The sequence below is a fragment of the Tinamus guttatus genome, unplaced genomic scaffold (assembly GCF_059628265.1).
Source record: "Tinamus guttatus ecotype Peru unplaced genomic scaffold, ASM5962826v1 Tinamus_guttatus_pri_ptg000246l, whole genome shotgun sequence".
Lineage (NCBI taxonomy): Eukaryota > Metazoa > Chordata > Aves > Tinamiformes > Tinamidae > Tinamus > Tinamus guttatus.
In genome coordinates, this window is record NW_028288780.1 from 9,327,087 (window position 1) to 9,352,531 (window position 25,445).

The 25,445-nt window shown below is 39.7% G+C and overlaps 2 protein-coding genes across 6 annotated transcripts in view; one reads left to right on the plus strand and one right to left on the minus strand.

Moving 5' to 3' along the window:
- The window catches only part of PPP3CB (protein phosphatase 3 catalytic subunit beta), a 40,282-nt gene extending 28,086 nt beyond the window's left edge, over positions 1 to 12,196 (plus strand). Inside the window, exons 11-14 of one of the 5 annotated variants that reach the window (XR_015913491.1) lie at positions 1,067 to 1,151; positions 2,005 to 2,102; positions 11,557 to 11,618; positions 12,142 to 12,196. Coding sequence is in view for 4 of the 5 variants with exons in the window: in XM_088526448.1 (XP_088382574.1) it covers positions 1,067 to 1,151; positions 2,005 to 2,102; positions 7,577 to 7,606; positions 9,290 to 9,468 (392 nt within the window). In the remaining variant the exon portion in view is untranslated. Of the gene's footprint in view, positions 1 to 1,066; positions 1,152 to 2,004; positions 2,103 to 7,576; positions 7,607 to 9,289; positions 10,131 to 11,556; positions 11,619 to 12,141 lie in introns of those variants that run through there. The other 4 variants (XM_088526448.1, XM_088526450.1, XM_088526451.1 and 1 more) reach the window with 4 other exon arrangements.
- A 1,238-nt stretch (positions 12,197 to 13,434) lies between these two features.
- Positions 13,435 to 25,205, minus strand: ANXA7 (annexin A7). Its single transcript, XM_088526453.1, has 13 exons — positions 25,148 to 25,205; positions 21,913 to 21,967; positions 21,040 to 21,256; positions 20,634 to 20,741; positions 20,114 to 20,154; positions 19,141 to 19,243; positions 18,785 to 18,879; positions 18,537 to 18,650; positions 17,343 to 17,513; positions 15,599 to 15,769; positions 15,415 to 15,490; positions 14,433 to 14,545; positions 13,435 to 13,926 (listed from the first exon to the last, which is right to left on the minus strand). The coding sequence occupies exons 2-13, from the start codon at positions 21,964 to 21,966 to the stop codon at positions 13,804 to 13,806; spliced, it is 1,386 nt and encodes a 461-aa protein (XP_088382579.1). The 5' UTR covers position 21,967; positions 25,148 to 25,205; the 3' UTR covers positions 13,435 to 13,803.
- Between the last annotated feature and the right edge of the window lie 240 nt (positions 25,206 to 25,445).

The following is a 25,445-nucleotide window of genomic DNA, read 5'->3' on the forward strand; positions in this document are numbered from 1 at the left end:
TGGCGACTTTCCCAAGCGCTTTTCTCCTGCATTAAGGAGCAATGACATAAGGAAGATCTGGACGCCTGACAGAGCTGCCTGAGTTTGTCCACTCTTTTGGCCACCTGTGGTTGAATTCAAAGCATGACTGAGTTCCTTCTACCCTGGTGTGATTAAAATTTTCCCTCCCCAATGACTGACAAGAATTTTGCATTGATTTTTGGTCTTGGTATCTCCCCGTCTGCCTGTGCTGTTTACTGGGATTGGGACTTCAGCAAAGGAAAAGAGGGTGGAGGGAAGGGTAATTTTTGCTTCTCTGTCCACACTGAATGTAACCTAAATTACCATTGGAGAAAGTAGCTTCTGTTTTCTGCAGGATAAAGGCAGACAAAAGTAGCTCTCCTTCCAAAACCCAAGCCTCATTGTTGAATTTTATTTTCACTTTTGTATGTCACAAATGGTGTTTCTCTGCTTGGTGGAATATGCAGTATTTATTACAGAACTTTGGTATTTGTAAATTCTGCAAATGGTGCAAACCTACAGTGATACAGAACATAGTATTAGGTGATAAGGGAGGTAACACTGCAAGTATTTGGTATTTTGCTTTGAGCTGTGTGTGTGTGTTTTGGGGAGTTCACATAAAGACAAGGAAATAACTCTTTTCTCTGGGATTGCTGTCTGAGAATTAACACCAAACCTTGGTTTTTTTTGTGGCTTTAATGTCTTTTTGGCTTCTATATGGAGCTATAAACCTACAACTTGATATGCACAGATGCCAGTGAATAATTTCAAATGTAAAATGTATTTTGAATGGAGTATCATAGCTATTACACTGTAGTGACAGTGACTTAGGCGTTTGATAGCCTTAGCAAATTATTGTGAACATACTAAACTTTGTGTCTTTTTTGTGGGCACAGAGGTGGTGATGATTTTGAGGGCATTCTGAAGCCTTAATTTTTTAGCATTGTGGGCCTGTAAGTGTTTTGGTACTGAACTTAAAACAGTTGTGTTGAATTCGATGTGCTCTGTAAAATGGTGGCTCGGTGAATACTCATGAGCTTGAGACTCTCTCTTATTCCATTGAAAGTAGGTACAGCTGCAGCGCGGAAAGAAATAATCAGAAACAAAATCCGTGCAATTGGCAAGATGGCACGAGTCTTCTCTGTTCTCAGGTAATTGCATGACTTCTGTATTCCTAAAACCCTCTTGTTCTGTATGTGAGGGGAAAAAAGAACCTCTTTTTAAGGAAGAACTGCCAAGCGTTCTTCAAGTAGACCAGTATGCTTCAGAAACTTGTGCATAGCTAGGCACCCCCATGATGCTGGAATTTTTGGATAAAGGGTATTTTTAAGTTATCTTTGAGACATAATGGTGTCAAGAAATGATTTAGAGGTTATAAATTATAGTATCTGATCTTTTAACTTGCAAGTTACTTGCTCAGTCCTTTAACTAAAAGTGTCTGAAATGCAGTATCAAAGTTGCAAAAGAGAAGGTCCAGAATCTATAAAAATTTTTGTCATGCCAGAAAGTTGAAGACTGTTTTTCTGTTAACTTTAAAAAACATGCTTTTTTCTTGCACCTATCTAGAGCTAGAGGTGACATACTTACATTTCACTGAAAGGTGTAATTTTCCACATACCATAGTTGTTTAAATTAGAATAATTTTAAAGTTGGTATTTCCCAAAGCACAGACACTGTTGAGTGAATTGTGATTACTTTTTTTCCTCCCCCTATGGCACTGAGACATGCCGAGTGCCTCCTGAGGCATCAGTACCAAGTTCAAAGCCAGTGAGCCTGTGTGTGAATGAGTGCTCACTGTTTGGCTCTGCCTTTCTAAGTCCTACAGAGTGGAAAGTTGGGTGTGGACAAGAATTATCTCCTCCATTCTAAAAATTTAAACTTGAATGTGCATTCAGCCTTGATGTGCATAAAGCACAGCAAAAATAGACTTTAACCCTTATTTTAATACTTATATTTTTCATAAGCAGTTATTTAAGTTGCTGCTGTTGTTTTTTCCTGTATCAGGGAGGAGAGTGAAAGCGTGCTGACACTCAAGGGTTTGACTCCCACTGGAATGTTACCTAGTGGAGTGTTGGCTGGAGGACGCCAGACCCTGCAAAGTGGTAATGATGTTATGCAACTTGCTGTGCCTCAGATGGACTGGGGCACATCTCACTCTTTTGCTAACACTACACATAATGCATGCAGGGAATTTCTTATGCTTTTCAGTTCTTGTCTTAGCGGCTGATACAAGCAAGTGTTATGTGTTAATCAGGCAATGTGAAATGGATCCTTAACCAGGGTATAAAACCGAAAGCGAGTGAGTGCAGTAGCGTCAGGCCACATTTTTCAGACTTTCAGCTTCCTTAGTTAAGAATTTTTCAGGTGGTGTAGGTGCCTCAGGTGGGGTGACCTCGCAGGTTTGATAATGGAATCTTAAGCTATTTGATCATTACAGATACAAATTTGCAGTGTAATTTTGCATCCTTATTTGTCTGCCTTTCATTAAAATGGTTTTAACACAGATGTGTTAGTACTTTAATTGATAACGTCAAATACTTTTTGATGTTAGTAATAACAGCTGCAGGCTGCAGAGTTCCATATTACACTCCATTTTTAGATCAAAATGTGCTACGTTTTGTACCCTGGTAATTAATGCCAAAGTTTGTTCTCTATGTCGTTTGTCAAATGTTCTATGTATAATTGACCTCCCTGAATTGTCCTTGTAACATGCTGTTTCCTTCCTCTGCAGATGTAGCTGCTTTCTTAGATCTGTCTGTCTCTCTCTAGGTATAGATGTATGTCTGTATAAGTGTGAAAATTAAACCACTATCCCAGACACTTGTCTGTCTCTTGATGTAGAAGCAACGTTGTAGCACCTTGTTTTTGAGGTTTGCTGCATTTGCTGCTGCACATTGTCTGTGCATTTTGAACAATAATGTACTTGAAAAATATTCAGTTACTGTTATAAAGTCAGTTGAGAATAAAGAGATTGAATTTAAAACTTGTAAATAAATCAAAAGGGTGTTATTAAGTGTGCATATATTTTTGCATGGAAATAAAAGAACTATATACAAAATATACCTGTAATCTGGCTCATTGAATACTTTGTAAAAGGTTTTTTTATTATTATTTTGTTGAATCATTGAATCTTTTTTTTGTAGAAGACCCATAAATGATTAACTAGGCTTAGAGAGAATGCTATGAGCTTGTACCAAACATATTAAAAGGATGAAGTCCAGGTTTGTGTGCACAATGGTGAGAACTAAATTACGAAAATTTGAAACTGGACTTCATATCGCTGTGCAGCACTCTTAAGCATAAGTTATTCAAGATTTTTTATTCGCCATTTCCAGGCTTTAATAGGCAGTATAATTGTTAATCTGACCATGGACTTTCATAATCATTGAAAGATTGTGATGTATTGATTAACTGAATAGCATTTTTTACACAATCTATTTTCTAAGAGTAGCTGCTTTTCTCATTTAGTCATTTAGGCTGTTTATTTGAAAAATTTAAATCTTCTGTATAGGATTTTTTAAAAACCTTCTACTGCATTTTCTATAAAATGATCAGAGCTGTTCATTAATGGCTTTGAAACACGAATGTCACATTTTAAGTCATTTTTCAGTGGACATATAATGTCTACAAGTAAGTTTATATGTCCAGTGTGTGTATGTGATTGTTTTGTGAATGTCTATAACAAGAAATGGTGTATGTTTCTTAATTCATCCAACTATTCCAAAAGCATATGTTCTAGTTTAATTTGCATCATTTTTAATAAGACCCTCTATGCTTAATAAGAGTGAGTCTGTAATCCTCTCATGCATTTCACGGATTCTTATCCATGTTACATGAGAAATGTTAGAGAGGATCAAATTGACTAGAAAATTCATGTTAACATAAGGCATAGAACATTCTACCATTATTGAAGATGTGAAGCATTTAGAAAATGTGGAAAATGCTTTTTGGATTATTCTGGGTGTTTTTCTTTTTGACTAGAGTTTTTGATGGCAATATTCCTTGATGCATTACATTAATATACCTCATCTGTTTTAGCTGTGTTACTTGTTCAAAATAATTCATGCAAATGTTAGTTCTGCTTAAGTTACAGTAACGTATTTCTTACTGATGGAAAATTTTACTGTTTCAGTCTTCAAAAAAGTAAATTTTTCCAATGATTATGCTCAATTGCCGAGGTAGAAATGCAGCAAAAATGAAATAAAACTTCACTGAATGATATTTTTCTAAACCACTGCAATATCAGTGAATTTATATTCTTGGTAAGAATAGAGTCATTGATATTATAGTAGGGCTTCTTATTACAAATATTTAGTCATTTTTAAAGTATATTATAGTATGTTGTCCGATATATTACCAGTAGATTAAACTAGCCTAGGTTTGAGAAAATAAAATAGCAATATGGATTGATGCAGTATTCTTCCTTTTCCAGCTGCTTTATTCACTTGAAGTTCACAAAATTCACAAATATGTCATGTTTTTTCCAAGGATTAGAGTGTTTTTTCCTCAGTGCTTAATTCAGAAATTATTTATTTGTGCTGTGAAAACTATAAGAAGTGGAGAATATATATATGTATTTTGCTAAAGAGCTGGGCAGAAAATTTATCGGTGCCAATGTGTGTGTAGGCATAAATGCAAGAATGGCATTTCCTTACAGGTATAATGGTGGCTTAAAGTTGCTGTAATTTCAAATTTAGGAAGTGTAATTTGGACCTAGTTTCACATTTTGGGACAGTAAAGATCTGAGTGGTGAAAAGACTTTATTCTGAGATGTCACTATGTGAGTGCAGTTAATCCTTAGTGTCATTAGTATGTTCTGTGCTCTTGGCCAGTGCCTCTCCCCTCGCAGGGGCTGGCTCAGCTGTGCCGCACGTGCCCTGCGAGGAGCTGGCCCTGCTCTCAGAGGGACCATTGATGCCTTGTTGGCATGGGCATAATTCAGAGCAGTGCCACAAGCACTAGGCAGTGAAACACAATTACCGTATGGAAAATTACTGAACAAGACTCTTACTGCTAAAGAGGTGGTCAAGAGTAAAATTGAAATTGTAACAGTAGAGGGAAAGGCCTAAGCAAAGACAGATAGATTAAAAAATATGTAATAGTGCAAAACTACATCCTGTGGAAGAACAAGTTAGTATATGAGTTAGTCAAGAAATATATAGACACACTTTGGAAAAAGGGATCAAGGTTTGTTTCTAGATAGCTTTAGTGTGTGAGGATAAAACTAGGCTTGCAGCAGTCCTGGCCTATGTATGTTTCTATTTTTTAATGTTGGTGTATGGCTTTCAGTAACATGTTGCTTGCATAAAAATAGCAAAAATATTGAGAACCATACTTGCCCTTTAATTGCCCCTTAAAGAGCAATTTCCTTGTGACTTATTCCTAGTGATTTATTCCATAAAATTAAACCATAAACATATGTTTACCAAGTCTGAATCCTGTCAGCAACATTCCAAATGCAAACCTAAATTAAAAAATGTAGGTCCTTCCATGGAAGTCAGTTAAACTAGCCAGTATTTTCTATTGGAGACCAGCTGCTGCCCTTGGTAATCAGAGTGGTAGTAAGACACTTAGGATTTTACATCAGTTCTGGCTTTAGTTAAAGGAGGCGCGTGGAGCTGTGTTTGAGGAGGGCAAAGCCATGCAGTGGTTTCCTTGCAACAGCCTTGTTTAAAATTTGCTGTGAAGGTGAGAATTTTCTGAGCAAAGACTTCAGGAATCTGAGTTCTGTTAATACAGGATAGTGTTTATTTAACGTTTAGCAGGGCTTACAAGGGATAGAGTTTTAATTTAGAGATACCTGGAAAAAAAAAAAACCCAAACCCACCTTACGCTGTTTTTGTTATTCTTGTATTTTCCAGTCAGTTTGTTCATTTATTTCAAGATGAAAATGTTCTTTTTCTCAACTGCTGTGTGTATTGCAAGATCTTTCTAGAACAGTAGTGCAAGTAGAATGAATTAGTTGTAAGTTCTCGAATTTGTGTTGATGGCAAGGCTACATAATTTAGAGATAAATCATGATTCGTGATCTTTTCAGGAAAAGATAGAAAAGAAAGTTGCCCCCCTCCTCCTCTCCAGGTAGGAGGAAATGGTAGAAACAGGTGTTTTTTGTGTAGCTTTGTATTACATGGCAGTAGATTATGATGATGTATAGTATGAAAGTATGTGTTTGGCCTTTTAAAATAGATCTAAAACTAATTTATTATCTCAGTTTGAGAGAGGGTTTTTCCCTTAAAGTATGCATTAATTCAAGTGCCTCTTTAGCTTTAATTCTGGGCTTGCCCTTGTCTCTTTAGATTTAGGGGTAGGAAAGGGATTTTTTTTTTTTGTAACTTCAACCATGCAGTTTGTAAAAGTTAAAATACTGCATTATGCGTAAGTATTTCAAAGTATTTTTAACTCCACGCTAATACGATTATCTTTTATTTCTGCTCATATAGTCTAAAATAGTTATATTTAAAAGGTTAAGTTTGTTCTATGTTTAAAAGAAAATGAGAAGTAAATAATTGTTTGCTTTGAAGAAATCTGTTCTTATCTAATCCCAGGTTTCTTATGTATCTACTTTCCCTATCGTTCACTTTAATACTGTTTTTTTTTCTGTTAGCAATATGTATGAAACAGGTTTAATACTATGTATAGCATTCACTGATAATAAATTATGGAATTAGAGGTATGACAAACTTTAGAGGAGGTAAGAAATTATTATTGGAATTAGCTACAGTTTATGTTTTAGGTGCACATGATTTATTCAGCAAGTCTGCATTGATAAAAGATGATTTTGATAGTCTAAAACCTTACATAAAAGCTTCAGTTTTTTGATTTAAAACAATTGAAAAATCCTACACCTTAGAAATTGCAGCTTTTGTCATAGTTACTTAATTCAAAAGAGCAGTAAGCTAGATTTTCCTCTATATTCATATCTATTCATCTACCAAGGATATGTTAAACTCAGACCTGTTCCTGCTGTTGATTAGGTTTTCGATCCACTTAAACAATCCTCTGAGACTTCATGACTTCTAGAATTGTCCTTTATGGTTGCATTTTGCAAGTTCCGTTTCTCAGAGATAAAAAATGCAAAATTTGAAGTACTAGTTTAACTTCATGGAGAAAATATAAATAAAGCAAAAGATATTTTCTTCCTGCTAGAACCATCGATAGCTTTATTTGTATAGCGTCCATATTGGTAGTTTTATGAAGCTCTTGAATGCTTTTTGAATAATCAGAGAGCAAATTTCAAATAGTTCCTTTTTTTAAAACAACTTCAACATTAGTTCAAATATTACGGTGCTGTTTTAAATTAAAAAAAATTAGAAGTGTATAGTTGAGTAAATGAAGTACTAGTTAATTAGTGCTGTTCTTGATAAACCTGTAGTTGATAAATTGTATTAATTAAATTATAGGAAAAGTTTCACAATAGCTTAATAAAACCCAAGCCCCTTAATTATAGTTTAAAATGATTGTAATCTAATCTGGCGTAGCATACTATATTAAATTGATCATTGCCTTTTCTGCTGTGCGATATTACACTCTTCATCTTTCTCATTCATTTTGCATGCATCTGCTCACTTCTGTACAGCCACTGTAGAGGCAATTGAGGCTGAAAAAGGTATGATCAGAGTCTTTGCCATTGGCAGAGATCTGTGGTGTCTGGGAGGGAATTCAAAAGTATTCTGTGTGGGTTTGTTTTACTTTCAACTTGCACAAGCAGAGATGAATCAACTGTATTGATTCATCCCTTTTACATGTAACATTCATTTGTAGCTTTAGGATGATGATTACCTGTATTAATATTTTAAGGAGGTTTTTTCTGTTTTCTTTTTTTTTTCTTTTTTTTTTTCAATACAAAATATGCATAGGTTTCTGTTTTTATTTGTATAATAGCATGTTGTGATATGTGGTGTTGTCTTGAAGTCCTTTAAAATGGTAGTGTTTAATTTTTTTTATGCATTCAACTGCAGGGTTTTTTTCTTCCTTTTTGGAGGGGAAAATACAGGGAAGGAGGGTTGTTTATGCATGCCTCTTATAAAATTTGTTCTTAATGGCTTCAAACATCATTTTTTAAAATTTTCCATAACATATCTGGTAGTGCAAGATGTATAAGTACAAGGTTTGCTTTTCCTGTAGATTTTTAACATAATTTCATGATCAAATTTGCTTCCAGCATATATGCCAATCTGCCAGTAAGAGGCATATTAAATTCTATGGATTATCAGTGCTGCTGTGCTAAAAAATGTTGCTGTGTATACGTCCTTTGTTAGTGGTGCTGACTAGAATGCCATCAAATTATTTGATATTCAAATTATTCAACTTCAGATTGTCACTGACATTTTTCCATAGATACCTTAATTTCCTACTGCTCAGTATTAAGTGAAGTGAATGACAAACAGCATAGCAACTGAGAGAGAGCTACCTCAGTGTGTTCCCAGATTTGGTTACAAAGCACTGTTTAATGACTGTATGTTTGCTTTTTTAATTAAGGAATTCAGATCTTCAAAAGTTTAACAGCAGGCCATGTTCCATTCTCACACACATGTGCAAGAAGTTCTGTTGTTGTGTGTGTAAAGTTGTCTTAACTCTGCAAACAGTAATTTTGTCCCAAAGACTTCAGTCTTACAATGTGGCCAACCATTTTCAGGTCTAAATTCAACCGCAGACCTCATGCATTCAAGTAAATAGTAGCAAAGCAATACTTTAAATGCATAGGTGATTACACGATGCCCTTTCCAAGTGCAGCCCTGACCCGGTGGCTGTGCTTGTGTCCATTTCAGCCATCCACACGATTCGCACAGCGCGTGACCCGTATCCCGCAGTTTTGCCTGCATGGAAACTGCAGGATGAGGCGGCGCGTGCAGGATGTAGCTCTGTTCCTATCTCTGTGACTCTCTGCTGCTTTGCCTCCACCGCACTTGCTGTGCTGCCTAGGTCTTGCTGCCGCTGCACTGAGGCCCGCGGGGATGTTACGTGCAGCCCCACGCACTCAGCAGCAAAAGCGATTGGTGTCTAGCTGGCCACGGCAGGGCCGTGCAGAAGCAATCAAGGGGGTCGAAGCCCCTTGATTCCTCCTTGCAGAATATTTGCCATACTCTGTTCTTTTGTCCTTAGTTGAAATCATGATTGCCACTGAACGATTCAGGAAAGGAGATTAGACAAGCTTTTACTAATACAGATACAGAGCCATAAGTTTCTTTGGCTGATTTCTTACTTATTTTTAAAAATCATTGATTAGAAAAAGTATATGCTTTCATTTTATTTTTCCATTACTGACATTTCAAATTTGCATTTTGTTAAGCAATACGAGGATTCTCTCCGCAACATAAAATCTGCAGTTTTGAAGAGGCAAAAGGTTTGGATAGGATCAATGAGCGAATGCCACCAAGGAAAGATGCTCTTCAACAAGATGGTATTAATACTATTAACACAACAAATGCCAACGGAAACAATGGAACTGGCAACAACAATGCACAGTGACCACATCAGCTTCTGGTTTACTCACTTCTGTCTTGCCTGAGAATTCCTCCATTACTGCTTTTTGATGTGACAACAGATGGAACAGCCAGGGGGATCAGCGTGACTACTTAAAGTGAGGTGGAAACCCATCGAGCTTGACCTCGCTGAAGAGCAACCATCCTGCTTTTGAGACAACAGCCCCTCTCTTTATGTGTGACCCCATGTGCTGGGAGCGCCCTTCGTGCATCTACAGAAAATCCACTGCTGGCTGCTCAATCTTGACATCTGGGGAAGTGATTGGGCTGTTATCACTAAAGCACATCTAGACTTAGCATCTTATGCTTATCGTTGTCAACACTTTAAGTTTACAAATGGGATTTTTTAGTAGCGCTAGTTTGTTTGTTTGTTTGTTTTTTAATCAGACTTTCAAATACAACCCTAAGAGCTAACTATTTATTAATGGACATCGGTTTCATGAAATGTCTTTAAAACGATAGATTAGAATGGTCTTAAAATATCTGAGGCTGCGAAACTGCATTTTAAATAGACAGGAAAAAATGCCAAAAAAAAAAAAAGATCTCAGTTGGTCATTCTGTAAAATGCTGACCTCAGGTTTACTCCTTAGATGTTGCTAATATTGTATTCACTGTATTTTTTAGTTATGGCTTATCAGAAGATTTCTATGTAGGAATGTTTATTACTTGAACACAGATTTAAAAAAAATATTTAATTCAGAAACTTTTTGCCCAGCTTTTTCAAGACTCCTCCCAACCTTGAATTTAAAAAAAGAATATTATATATACTAATTTTAAAAGTAAGAAAAATATGGAAATGTTAATTTTAAGGTACTTTTAATTGAACTTTGTACATTATGTCTAAGTAAATTTTGATTCATATCAAGTCTGTAAAGCTTGGCATTGTATTTTGTGTCTGCATGTTTTCATTTTGCAAATATTTAATATATAGACCTATGATGTACATCTATAGGTTATGTAGATGTTATGAGTACTTTTAGTTTATTGTGAGTATTACAGTTGCATAAATAGCTAATAATCACTGGCCTGAGTAGCTGCAAGCTTTTTATTATTTTTAAATCTGTAAAGGAAACTGAAACTGTATTGGACATACTTTCTGTTTAGGCAAAGCAGCGCGTAAGCAATTGCTCTGTTCAACTGCTAAGGCATTAGTGAAAGTGTAAACTTGAGACTGCATGTATTTTGGTATCTACAGGACTGCTTGGTTAAAATAAAAATTGAAGCCCTGTGCTGATTTGTTCACAAATAATGGACTGTACCGATTGCCACTGTACTTGGTTAAATATTTTGGCATTTGCTACGTGTCCTTCTCATCCCCTGGAACACAACTTGAAACTTAAGTTCACTAGAGTTCATCTCCCTTTTTTGTTTGCCATAAAGTACGATCTGTACATGCCCCTGTCTAAGTTGGAAATTTTATGCATGTTCTGAACTATTCAAGTATTTTATAAACAGTAGCACACAATAAATTTTGTGCATGGGCTGCGGCTCCTATCATTGTGTATTGCTTTTATTTGGAATCCTTGGGTCTAATCTGACCCAGAAAACTAGTTAGAAATTCAAAATTTGAGCTAACAAAAATTCTGAAAGTCACTTGTACCTAGCAAAGAATTAGCATGTAAGGTAAATGACAGCCAGTTAGGAATGCTAGAGGTCTTTTGTTTGTTTCTGCTTTTGAGTTCTTTCTCATTAATTAAAGTAAATTTCATTCTTAGCATTTAAAAATTCTCAGAAATTAAATTTAATTCTCAGCATTTTCTGCTAAACTGGACAAGCCTGGAAGGGCAGCATCAGCTGGTTCTGCAGAAAGGCTGTTCTTTGTAGCTCTCTTCTGTTACTGGTTTGCAGTGAGCATTGAAGAGACCAGAGAAATGTGTTTAGGTTGCTTTTAGGGTGAGAGAATACTGTTTGAAGTTAGTGCAGATAATTTAGTCTTTTTGGTATAGTATCTTAAAAGATAAATATGAGAAGCTGCTGAATAGGATAAGAACGATGATAAAGTAAGATGATAATTGTAAGAAAGTGATACACTATTGCTATTTGAGTTTTAATGTTTGATTTTACTTTATTGTAGATGCATTTTAATTGGAAATAATATTCTTAAAGTCTGAGTGCAGAAGACCAGCTTATACAATGGTAAGTTTTTCTTTTCCTTTTTATAAAGCACAATCATATTAGTGAGCCGTATGCTCTTTGTATGACCTTGTGTTAAAGCAGAACAGTCTAAGTGCAATGAAAGATTTGCATGATGATGATGGTACCATTCTCCTTGACAGTGCTAAGGGAAGATTTCCCAGCTCTCTTAAAACAGTATTTTTCATGATTTGATACGTAGTTTCGATTATTGTGACTGGCTGGAGCTGTGTCTGTGGAGAAGACTTGGTGAGACGCGGACACGTGTTGGTCTGTGCGCTCCGCTGCAGCGGTGCTGCCTTTGGGGTCCTCCTGCAGGACCTCCCGTCTTTGCCCGTTTTGCTGGGTGTGAAGGGAGATGCCTAGTAAAGTATCTTGAGCAGGGGTTGTCAGCTTGTTTAGTCTTCTCACGCTGCATCCCTGCTGCTATTTCAGCAGGAAGTCAGTCAGGTAACAGGGGGTTATATCTGTGCCTTTCTCTGGGTGAAAAGTACGTATTCATTTTTTTTGCTACTGTTTCTGAAAGGTGGAGTCTGGAGCTGTCTCTAATTCTTGCATGGTTGGCGAGCAAAAATGATACCCTCCCTCCTAGCAAACGGTAAGTGCTGGGCTGTTTGCTTTATGCTTTCAGTTATAGGGAAGGAAGAAAAGCTTTCTGTGCCGTTAAGAGAACAACCCACCGCCGCAGGAGATGTGGTCGGTTCCTGGTTTGAGTGGAGCAGTGAAAGCTTTTCGTCCTCGCAGGGGGCTCGCAGGACCCTGTGTGGGTCTGGGGGGATGTGCCCCTTCCTCCCCGGGACTCCTGCGTTCAAACATTATCTGCAGCCGCTCACCTGCCCGGGAGGCCGGCCCCAAGGCCCGAGCTGCTGCAGGAGGGAGCGGGTTTTTCTCTCGGTGCTGCCACCTGCTGAGCCCAGCACGCAGCAGCAGCCCAGCTTGCTGCTTGTGTGTCAGCAAAACTGAACATCTCGCCTTAACACAGAGGAATGGCATTAGCAAATACAGCCCGAAGTGTCCATTTTTTACAGTGATAGGATGCATTACCCAGATTTCAGTACTCTGCTTTGAATGACCAGTAAATGGGTGGGCATATTTTTATTGACACATAGAAAGATGTAGATACACTACTATGCTTTACTAATTAAATATTATTTTTTTTTAACTTGCAAAGAAGTTTGCTCAAGATTGAAGAAAGAAAATTAAAAAGAATCTTGGTTAAGCTTGGGAATGTATTGACACAGTGACTACTGATTCCATGTCAGTGATGATCCAAGTCACACACAGTGGAATATGTTCTTGTCTACTACAATGTCCTTTTTTGTCCCTATTTAGGCTATTAACTTGACTAATAAGCACATTTAAATTGAAAGATATTTCTAAGTTTTACATCAGAAAAAGTTTCATTTTTATGGCAGAACATTAATATACTTACTTTTTTGTATAGTAAATTTGACTTTTTTTTTGTAGAAACATGTATTATTTGTCTTGCAGTTGTGAAAGGCTTTACGAGAAATAGTATTTTACTAGAATTACTGCTTTAGTAGAATTAACTCTAAGCATTCTAACTGCTTTCATTTGAGGCTTAATAAAGACAGAGTTTTAGTGTTTTTGTAAGCATGTCTTATAATACTACCTTTATTTGATAAATATTTTGCTAGAAATGTTAGGACACACCTTGCAAGCTCCCGATAAATTTATAGCTGAAAGTCAGATGCGGTTTGGCTTTCTGAAAAACAACTCAAAGCTGTTCTTTGTATTAAAGAGGGTTGTTAGAGAATGGGGCTGTGTTTTTGTAAAATACCTTACATCAAAGCCTCAGTCTTCTATGTCAGCTCAGCAGGAAATTTTAGCTATTTCAGTAAATCTGCTGAATATTAGAGATTCTTCTGAGAATTAGTTTAATAATGCAGGAGTTTGGCAGAGAGGAGGGTGTTGTTTGGGTTAAAAGCACTAAGATATAGGACTAGTAGACAAGATACATCTTTTATTGTACAATAAAGAATATTATGTGCTGTAAATTAAGGCAAATATAAGTGCAAAAAGCTTTTCTGAATCATCAAGAAGGCATTTTTGATTACACAGTTTAAAATTATTCTTTTACACACATGGATAGTCAGTGGTTGCATAAAACATGTTATGTCCTTCAGTTTCTTTTAAAAAAGAAAACAAAAAAACAACATAAAATCTTCTATTGGCGAACAATTGCCAGCAGCAAACGTCGGTAGTCACCACTTGTATCACCTGATATCATTGTGGCCAAAGTCTTCTGATACATTTGTGTGAACATCTGTTTAATTTGCACAAGGTCAATCTGTGCGAAGAAGGAAAAAAAAAAAAAAAAAGGCACAAAGCTTGAGCATTCACTGATTTTAACTCCCAGTCACCCTGCCTGTCCTCTCTCAAATGTTACTTCCTTCGTGGACCACGTCAGAGGCCAAAAGCACAGTTTATTATAGGTCTTACTAGCTGTGTTTTTTCCCTCTCAAGAGAGACAAGCAGCTCCCAAAGCCAATGGTCCAGCGGTTGGTGCTTTGTTTGTTTGGACCTTGGTCCCCAGTTTGAGTAGTTGGATCTTTCAAGCTCAGAAGCCTTTAAGCTTCTGCTTAATTGCAGAAGCCACCACAAACAGGAAGGGAAGTGAATAGAAATTAAATTACTAGCCAGAAATAATTATTACATGAAATCTTTAAAGCAAATCATTCATCAGTCTTGAACAGAATAAAAGCTTAAGTGTAAATCATTATTTAGATGGCTTTTAGCTACACGGGAAATCTAAATCCAAAGTCTTTGCATTCTGGAGAGGAGAGAGTTTCTTACCTCACTGCGAGTGACTACAATTCTGATAAGTGTAGAATCATCCGTGCCAGCTCCTTTCATGGAGTAATAAAGTCTTTCTGCAAAAAAGGCTGGACGATTTAAAGCACATTGCACTGCAATAAAATTAATTTTTAAGATTAGTTTCCGTACTGCATGCTGTGTGGTGATAGTTGGCAAGATCAATTCAGGACTTTTACTGTGGACAGCTAGAGCTCGGTTTTGGTAAAGATCCTGTTGTGATGGGTAACAGGAATTGTTTATAGAGTTGGGTTTGGTTTCTAGCTGACCAAGTGATTCCATTCCTAGAGAAGTTATCATTACTAACATCTAACTTTTCTGGAAGAGCTTCTTAAAGTTTGCTGAAATTGTTTATTCCCAAATATGAATTTAAATAGTCCTTCTCCTTGGATAACTGGAGGGAGTTATCTGGATAATGATAGAAGGTTTTTATTTATGCTCCATTGCTAGAGTTTCATAAATACAAGTACAGATGTATAAAGTTGATGAAAAGATCTTGTTCCAGTTAGATTTTTCACATCCAAACACAAGCCTCTGTTCTCTTACAAGACCTTCAGAGATGAGTTTTTCCAAAAGAACTCTTTTGTAGAATATAATCTAGAGAATTTTAATTCAGTGGTTTCCTACCAACTGTAGCTATAGTGTCATCCTCATAAGTGTTGGCAAGACTGATTTCCATAGAGTACTGGTCGCTTGTCTGAACTACTAGTAAATCATGCTACGTTTAAAATGTTTTACTGTTATAAGCCAGCAAAATGGATGAAATGAACACTTATTTTCTCCAATTAGGTGCAAAGTGAGTAATCTGAATAATCAAAATTACTTTTCTATTAGCAGATTCTCAGATTATGTATTTCTTTTCTGTATGGCCAGCGCTGAGTGGGATTCTTCCTCAATGATGTTAAAGAAGGGAGTGATGTTTGAATACCTAAGGAGTAAGGGGAAGGAAAAACTTATCACTTACAAATAGCCTTCAAACCACGCTCCACATTTCCAGAAAATTCTCGGTCAATGCTGCTTAATAAATCCCGATTAGCAATCTAAAAACAAGTAAAATGAATATATGACTAGCGAAATGCAATAACAAATGACACTTTAATTCAAAATAGACCAGCCAAATTCATTTGTAATCAATGCAGAACCCCTACCTTGGAGTATGCTTCAACTGTTGCTTTCAATTGAGGAAAACTTCTGCTTGCCAGCACCATATTAAAGCAAGATTCATCAGTCCCAAGCTTTCCTTCTCCTGCTTGGTACAGACGCTGAGCATCTTCCTGAGCTTTCTGATAATCCACAGTTTGATTCTCATCCCGATTACCCTGAAGCAAAGACATCAGAGGTGGAATGAAGTTATCCAGAGCAGGCTATGCTTTACGTCCACGCCGTTAGCTTCAAAAAATTAAGCAACTTGAGAGAATAGCATCATTTTAAAATACTTTAAATTGCTTTACATCTACTCTTTTGTTCAATATTTCTTACAAAGAGAAAATGGGAAAATGTCTTGGAACTCTCTGTCTCCAGGGCATGCTTTAAACTAGGTATATTGACCAGGATAGTTTCACCTCTATATATTTTCTCCTAATTTTAGTCTTTTTTCAGGAACTGTACTAAATTCTCTTATTCTCTTAATAATACAAACTTTCTCTCGATTTGTTTCTAGGCTTCAAGTTGCAAGAAATCTTCCCAAATGAACTAACGACTTATCTTACTGAATATGCACATCTCAGCTAGCTCAGGTCTTCTGTTATGAATTTGCCCATTTCAAGTAAGAATGCCTATGGAAAGCACTTCCTGTATTTGTAATGTGGCAGCAGAGCTTATGTGACAGTTTGTGTGCTTCGAGGTTTGTCTTTTCGCTAATTGATGCATGGATAGATACTGCTAAATATATTGGTCAAGTAGACTTAATACATATTCTCAAGTACTGTGGTATCTATAGTGGTTAATACATTATTTAAATTGATGTGGTTGTCAGTTACTGTAAAGTACTGCATTTATCAAAATAAAAATTAGCAGCATGAGCTTCTCAAGTTCTGCTTTCTTGTGGATTTTGACTTTTTAATCCAAATACCTAGTGATGAGCTGAACTCTCACTAAGGTAGAGGCAAACAAGACAGAGAAGTGTCATAGAAATTTCAGCAGTGAATGGAGACGATTATTAGAGAAATATGGGAAGATGTATTTGCTGCATGTATCTTTCTAAACACTGTTGTTTCTATTCTTTATCTAAAAGAATACCAGTAAACTATACAGTATAATCGGGCTCCCCAGTTCACTGGACTTCAACAGTAGCACACACCTAATTCTAGTGATCTCAAAAAGGGAGGCTCTCGTGATGTGGCAGGTAGTTTTGGCCTGCCGTACCCGTTTCTACGTAGCCTAAAGCTGATCCTATCAAATACACCCAAATGATTAAAAAATATACATATATTATAAAGTACACGCACAAAAAAACATACATCAGCATGTGGGAGCTTTTCTTCTAGTACCATTTGATTGCATTTGCATAACAAAGTATTTCAAAAATACATTCTCTGAGGTGAATACAGGGGTTTTAACTAGGTTACTCAGTTCATTGCAGATTTCTAGATGAAAAATCTCTCATCCCTCAAGAGGGACTAAAGGACCCGATCTGGTCACGAGGGAAGAAATGAATGGGCCAGTGCTAATTTTTTACAGAACCTGACTCTGGCTAAGCATGCACAGGCAATTCATTTGTGCAGCAATTATGAATATATGCAAAGTCAGACTGTTCATCATTACTGTACCAAAACAAACAAAAATACATACAGATAATAGATAATATATATTATCTATAGATATATCTTTATACAGATAGATTCTTTATATATATATACACACACAGAGAGAGAGAGAGAATATAAAGCTCACTTGGCACATGGATATCAATAATCGTTCGAAGTGTCCTGAGGTGTCAGCTCTGATGTCTTGCTCAAGGTCTCTTCCAAATTCTGATTTATAGCAGTTCACTATTTCTCGAATTTCCTGGTTTGTTCTTGTGCAAAGGATCTCGATCAGCACCCTCTCCTGAGTGCCAGCTCCCTGCAGACAGAGGAATAGAAGGCAAGCTGCAGAGCACTCCCTCCCCAGGTATGTTTAACAGTAAAATAAAGCAGGCATTTTTTGTTTTAAAGACTAGTATAATCTACAGTGTCGACCAGCCCCCTTCCAGTGTGAATGCACGGCTTTCTGTATATTTAAAATGGAATTAAGATTTCTGAACCATTCAGTTCTGCATCAGTTTAAAAAATACCCACATAATATGCTTCCACAATGATGGTATCAGCCAAATTTAACTGAAAGATGATATAGGAAGGAGATAAATTCTTTGGCAGTCATATTCTGGGAGCGTGCTGGAGCAAGGTAAAGCATTATGGTAGCCTTTAAGGCAGATACAAACTTAAAGCAAATACACATTTAAATTCTGCTTTACTCAGTTTACAAATGCATTCCTGACTCAAAATATGGCTGCTTCCTCAACATGGAGCATCACCAGGAGCTTTTCGATGATGCCTCGCTGTCCCCTGAATAGAAATTAACTGTTGTTTGTTTCACATCATGTTGGCATGGTCATCTCTATTCAAGCACAGATTAGATAGCAATGGATCTATGGGGGACTTCTAGGCAGTGTTAGAAATGGAAAAAATAAGGAGGGGGTGGGGGGGGCAGGGAGGGCAAGAATGGCTCTTGCCATTCATCATCTGACCAGAAGAAAATACACTTTTAGCATCCTGCTGAGCTGGAATATTCTAGAAATATTTTCAAAACCAGCGGCTTGTTCCTAGCAAGGAGAGGTCAATACCTTCAATTTATACACAGTTAACTGCTCCCAGACTCCTACTAAGGCCTAGTGCTGCAGCGCTTGGATCCCCTGCTGGAGCCGTGCTCCCCACAGCCAGGCCTGCAGGAATTCGCTGGAACTGGAAGATGCAGCAGTAAAGACATCTAAACCCCACAGTACCCAAATTTGTTTGCCACATTTCTGAATAGGGATGAAGTACTTATTTTTTCTAGATGAGCATTTTAAGATGGTTCTAATCTAATTTGTTCACAGTAAAACTGTACCTTCATTGCATGACGTAAACTCCAGGCATCATAATAGGTGCGAGGCATGAAAAGCGCTAGAATCAGTTCTTCCACATTTCCACTCAACTCAGACTTGAGGTCTTTAATTAAATCCTGTCCAATTATAAACACAAGAAGAGAGTCACAATATGGGGGCAGCTCATTGATCAGAAATTACTTGAAGGGGCAGTTGCAGCAGCAGCTGGATTATGCTTTTATTTACTGATTCAAAAAGCTAGTGACCATACCTTGCCATACATAGTCTTGAAAGCTGCCTTGATCTTTTGCCTCTGATCATTGGAGCGGTTCGCCACAACATCAATGATTGCCTGCTCGTCCGTTCCTTGCAAACGGAAGGGCAATTTCACTTAAGAACTCAATAAACCCTCCAAGGCTGTCCAGTTTGTAATTATACCTTTTGGCATAGTTATACAAATGCATGGCTACTCTTTTTTTTCCCATAATTATCTTAGTAACGCATTCTGCCAAAGAACCCAAGTCATTTTGACTCAAAAGCTCAAATATGATTAAATAAAAACTGAAGAAAGAAAATGGAATAAACACACTAGCTCAATAGAAGTGTACGTTTCTATTACGTACTTACCAAACCCCTTCATAGCTTTGCGCAGAATTTCTGCATCTCTTCCAGCATCAAAGTTTGGAGCAGCTTGAATTGTGCCCTGGGTACACTGAACTGCTGCTGCAGGCTGAGAATAAGGCAGGCATGTATAGCTGGTTATTCTTCACAATACAAATTTGAATTGAAACTTTACAATTTCAGCTGGAGGAGTTAACCTTATTTCCCTGCTTCCTTTCTAATACAAACATTAGTCAGCAAAACTGCATGTCATCCTGCTTCTGACGGTGCTTATCTGTGCTATGGATAAAGATGTCCTGCAGAGTATCACAGATACTGTGTTACCATTTGGTTCAGGTTGTATTCCGAGTGTGACATTTGGACTTTCTCAGTGCAGGTCTGAGAAAAGAACTGTTCTGCAGCTCACAGAAAATAATTTTCATCTAAATCGGCTTGAAAAATCTTGACACAGAACAGACCAAATAGTTTTTCATTTTCCTAGCTGCAGTGTCAGACTTCACTGCTGCAAAGAGATCTTTTTACACTAAAGAAAAGCTGGTCCCTCTGTAAGCCATTTGATAAAACTAGGACCAGTTGATACTCTTCCAAGTCCACCAAACTTTGTGGGAAAAGCTATGCTAAATTGCCTGTATGCAACTCTGATTGCTTAAATGTAATTATGTTTTCAAATTGCAGATTAGAAAGGAGTAAATCTAAACCCTATTGAAAGCAGTAGCAACAAATTAGTTTTCTGGGCCATCTTTATCCTTTTTGCCTTTAACAAAAAGCCTCAGTAAAACCAGTGAGAAATACAATCCTCTATCACACAGACCATGCCCATATCCCTACCTTCTGTCCCTACTTTCCTCCACACAACCAGCTGTGGATATGCTGTTCTTCCAGCAGACATAACAAGGTGAGAAAACTACAGAAGCCACAGAAGGTGAGAAAACTACAGAAGCCACAGAAGTTTGATTGTAAAAGAGGATACAGCACATACCGGGCCAGGCATTGGTGATGGTGTTTGTCCCCCACCATATGCTACTGAAAAGAAATTTAGAAATAAGATAAAAGGAATTAATTATGTTTCTTATTATTATGCAAATGCTATCTGATTGAAAATGTAACAATTTATAGACTAAGAAGTGATAGCTGTGGCAATGCACAAACCCCAAATTTCCTGAGTAATGAAACCTATAATGATCAGTAACCGAAGTTCTTGCCCTTCAGAAGGGTTGGAAGTACAAGTTAGAGAAGCGTTCGGGTATAAACATCAGCAAAGCAATGCTAAAAATGCTAAATTTACTGATGCCATGGTAGCTGGTAGGATCTCTCCTCATTAAATGTTGGTATCCTAGATATACCAAGTCTTGTCAAGTAAGGTGACAGGCCATGTACAGCACATGAACCTCACCAGCTAGAAGAGAGGGCCTAATCTGTAACTGCCTATCTTGGAATATCCTGCTGCAACTTGGGATGCTTAAAATTTCTTATCTAGAATAGTGACACACACGCCGTACCTGGGATTTGTGCTGGTCCGCCTCCAGCATAGCTTTGGGCCGGAGGCTGAGGAAAGCCACCAAAGCCAGGGCCAGTGGGAGGCACGCCAAAGCCGGGGCCTGCAGGAGCTGGGAGAACAGGAAAGATTTTAGCACACTGTTTCACCCATAAGCTGGGCTACTGATCAGAATTAGGCAAGAGATTAATGGCAACCTATCACTTCTTTTCTCTGTCTTTGCAGTGGCCAGCAACCCAAAGGCGTCAAGCTCCTGCTGTCAACGAACAAGTGTTTCCTGGTGCATGTCAGTCTGCCTGGCTGTCTAACCACTACCCCGCGAGGTGATTACTGAGCACATCTGTTTTTCTTCACTCCTCCTACCGGCCCCAGGGAGCCGCTACAACAGAACTGCCGCCGAGGGACGCTACCTCCAGGGTAAGGTGGCATTCCTCCAGGCTGGGGCACTGCGGGGTAGCCCCCGGGCGCGGGGTAGCCCCCTGGCGCGGGATATCCTGCTGCCCCGGGATAGCCGGCACTCGGTGGGGCCGCAGGATAGGCCCCCCCTCCTGCTGGAGGGTATCCTCCAGGAACGGCCGGATAGGAGTACTGGCCGGCTGGCGGGTAGGCAGACTCTTGACCTGTTGGCTGGAAGAAAAATGGGGTGTTTGTGTATCTGTTAACAGGACATGAGGATAAAACTGCTCAAGCTACCAAAACGTCTGCATACATCATCATGGGATCAGACTAAGCACGTGAAGCAGCAGCAGAACTCCCAGGGCCTGCACGGGAGGGCTTCCTGCTGTGCCCCCCTGGTTGAAACAGCCCTTGCACCCACTCAGAGGGAGCTGCAGGGGGAGGCACCTCTGGAAGCTGCTGGCCCCATCCCCTTCCAGAGCAGCGCCAGCTCCAAAGTTAGAGGAGGTTGCTCAGGGCCATGGCAAGTTTTGAACTTGAAATCCCCGAGGACAGTGACTCCACAGCCTCTCTGCTTCTAGAGTTCAACCACTCCAGTGTGGACAGGGTTTTCCTGAATCCCATTACAGTTGCCCTTGCTGCAGCCCATGCTTGCTGCCTGCTGCTCTTTCACATTGCACCTCTGAGAAAAGCCTGCTTCCAGTTCCCCGGCTCATCTCAAATGTGAAGTCATCTTCAGGGATGTGGGAATGAAAAGCAAGAGCATAATCTACAGGGCACATACCTTGTGTGAACTGACAGCTGGCATTTACACAAGCACAGCAAGAGTGGGTATTCACAGTATATAAGTATATTAGGAATGCAACACATTTAAGAACCATACTTACAGGATAACCAGGGAAACCAGGATAGCCTGAAGGGGGATAACCTGGGTATGACATTCTGGAAAAGAAAGAGATTTTCACTGGTACAGTACTATATATGAGTTTGTAGAATTGATTGCTTTCTAATTAATTACCTGTTACATCACTTGATTAATACATTTGTATGTTCAGTAGTACTCAGGAGTACTCCTAAGCTACTAACCCCACAAAAACCTTTCCTTTCTTTACACAAATGGCAAGCAAGCTTGCAAGTAGCAAGCAGGATTCAGAAGAGAAGTATCATCAATTCTCTTATTACCTGCCATCCTTGCTTAGGGTCAGTTAATTACCCTAAGTATCATAAGAGGCCTCCACGAAAAATTCTGAAATATGGGGTTATGGACCTTGAAGTGCTTGAGGCAGGGCAGAAGTGGGGCCTTTTTCAAGTCTAACACTTCTGTTTCTGTTCTACCATAGGGCTTGGGTGTTTCCCCCTTCCTTTGAGCACTCATTTTCTCCCACCCTGCATGCCTTCCTTCATGGGAATATTTCCTGGAAGAGTAGCATCCTACCTATTCCCGTGTAAAAAGGTAATTTGATAGAAATGTAGTTTTAATTATTAACTGCTTTTGTCTACATTTATGAAATAGATGCATGCAGTGCTAAATAGTGACTAACAATTAGAAAGATCAAATAATTTGATTAAACCAAAAAGTAGAATAATGCTTACATTGTGCAATTTGCAAGGAAGCTTTGGGCTGTGGCAGAATGGTTATCTGAGAAGCTTCACAGAATGAGATTAGTTGGAGTTCAGAAACCACCCAGTGAAGTGCAATTTGGGGGGTGAAAACAAACATAGCAAAAATCAGCCCGGCTGTTACAAGAACGTCATCAGAATAGGCTTACTACCAAGTCATAACTGTGTGCTCAAGCATGCGAGGGACAGGGTGACTCACAAACCTTATTTCAGTCACTTTGAACTTTAAGTTACTTTCAGGATTTCACAATCCCTCTGATTCCTGCTAAACTAAAGAAATGACTCTGTAACCAACACAGAGCCTCCTGCAGAATTAAACTGCACCATAGAATGCTAAGTGCCTTATTAAAAGGGGTGTAAAGATCTGACTCTTAATTCAAAGTGGCTATATAAAAATAAGAAAACTACATAAATACCAGTTTATTAGCTATATGCATTTAAAGCTATCGGCGTAACGTAAACTTACATGAAAGGCATGCAAGAAATGGGAGAAAAAGTTCAGGCAAAAGACAAATGCCTGCTTTTTCAGCATGCATGAATCTCATCATTTAATTGACTCTTCTGCCAAAAATGTCCTCCTACATGGGAAACATTCACATTTCTCACCTAAGGGTCCCTGGAGAGGGAAAGTGAGTGGAAAACATGCTGGGGTGGAGAGATCCCTGCACAGAAACCACCTTCAAAGTGGTGGAGAGCTGCTCGGGCTGGGAAGGGACGGTCAGTTCTCTGTTTAAAGACTCTTTAAAGGTCACTAGGGCTGTTATTTTATCATCTCTTCCTGGACAAGGAGTGAGTTTAACCTCTTTATGAGTACTCTGTGCAGCTGGAATTATTTTTCTTTTACTTCCAAATATTAACACCCTTGTGCTTGAACAGAAATAATGAACCAGGAAGTATCAGGGTAAACCCAGTTTGTCAACTTCCAAAACATTCCCCTTTACCCCATATTTTATCTGCCATACCCAGTATTATTCCATTTGTGTAGAAAACGTCTGTTTCCTGACAGTAAGGCCCATTTTTAATAGAGGGACTCGAGAGAGAAGGAATGGAGAGGATAGGGCTTGGCCATGTTTCCATTTGTTTGGGCAGTTTCAAGGTCATCAGCCCAGCTAATGAACACTTAATGGCAGAAGGAAAAAATCATGTTAATGCTGACCAGTAAGATCCCCCAATCAGGGATTGGAAATTACTTACTTTATGTTCATACGACAACACATAAACATCTGCACAAATCAAGGGAAACGGGATAAATAAGAAAGGACACAATACAGCTAATGATTGTTCAGTGTTCACAGGTATTCCCTGAACCAAAGTGCAGATCTGAAAACAGTGTTCTTATTGTGGTGTACCATGAAGGCAACAGTTGTTTCGAGAAGTAAACATCCCAGAATTAATGTGGAAGACATTGAAAATGAGAGTACATTACTTCAAATAAACACTGAAACAAGATTTTATAGAAGTACAACTGTGCAGGCTGTAAATTAAACTTCATTTAATTTACATTTTTGATTTTACATTTTAATTACATTTTTAAGTACACTGAAGTTTTGGCTTATTAGTAAGATAATGTAAAATGCTTAAGGTGAACGTTTCCAACATTTCATTTTCAATCAAGAAGCTATCAGAGCTATCCCATATTTTTGATTCTTACTTAAGAATTACTGAAACAGCTCTCTGTATACACACGTGCTCTTCAGGAGATCAAGTAAATCACACAATATTAAATGTTTATCAGCTATAATCCAGCTACTTCCACAGCACAAAGCCTCACTTATCTCAGTGTACCCAGAAGGAAAACAGAGGCTCTACCAGTACTACTTTTATAACCGAAGCGAGAACACATTTGCCCAGGAGAATTTGTTCTGAACAGATTCAGTTTTTCCACGCCGCTTTTCCTCAGCAGCGAGCCAGTCACGCGAAGCGGCTCTGCGCTGCGCACATCTGGGGCATTTTAAGACCTGCCCAGTGAGTCATCAGGTCGCCCTGGCCAAGCCCGCTTCGGGACGTTTAAAGCCCGGCTCGGCTCGGCGCCTCGCTCAGGGGTTTTGCCCTTTCCGGGGGCCAGTCCGAAGCGGCCCCTCGAGGTTCGGGGCGGCGCCCCCGGCCGTTACCGCCGCCCGCCAGCCGTTACCGCCGCCCGCCGGCCGTTACCGCCGCGCGCCGGCCGTTACCGCCCCCCGCCGCGGCCGTCACGGAGCGGCAGCTCCTCGCCCTTCCGGCGGGGCGCGGGGCAGGGCGGCGGCGCGGGAGCGGCCCCGCTCCGGAGGCGGCCGCGGCAGGTACAAACCGACCTAGTCCTGCCCTTGCGCCGGGGTGGCGCGAACGCCGGGACGCGGCTCGCAGCGCACAGCACTCCGGGCACCTGCCGCTCCCCGGAGCCCGCGCCCCGCAGCCGCTCGCTCCGGCGGGGCGGTGCGTGGAGCGGCGGCTGGGCTGGTGCGGACGGCGGGGCACGCGCGCGCCCCGGCTGCCACCTCCCCCTCCTCCCGGGCGCTGCCTCACCTGAACGAAATTGCGGAGCCTCCGGCCTCTCTCCCGCAGCTGCACTGCAAAATGGAGGCTGTGGGGCCGGCGGCACCGGCCGCTCCGCCCCCGGGCCCGCCCCGGGCCCCGCTGCCGGGCAGGGGCGCCGCGCCCAGAGCGCGGCCGGGCCGGGCCGGGCCCCGCTGGCCGCGGCGCTGCCCCCTGCAGCGCGCAGGCTGCCCCCGGCCGCGGCGCCGGCTCTCCCTCGCGGCGAGGAGGTAAGTGCCATGCACAAGTGCCACAGAAACGCAGCACAGCGCGGCGCAAAGCTCTGCCA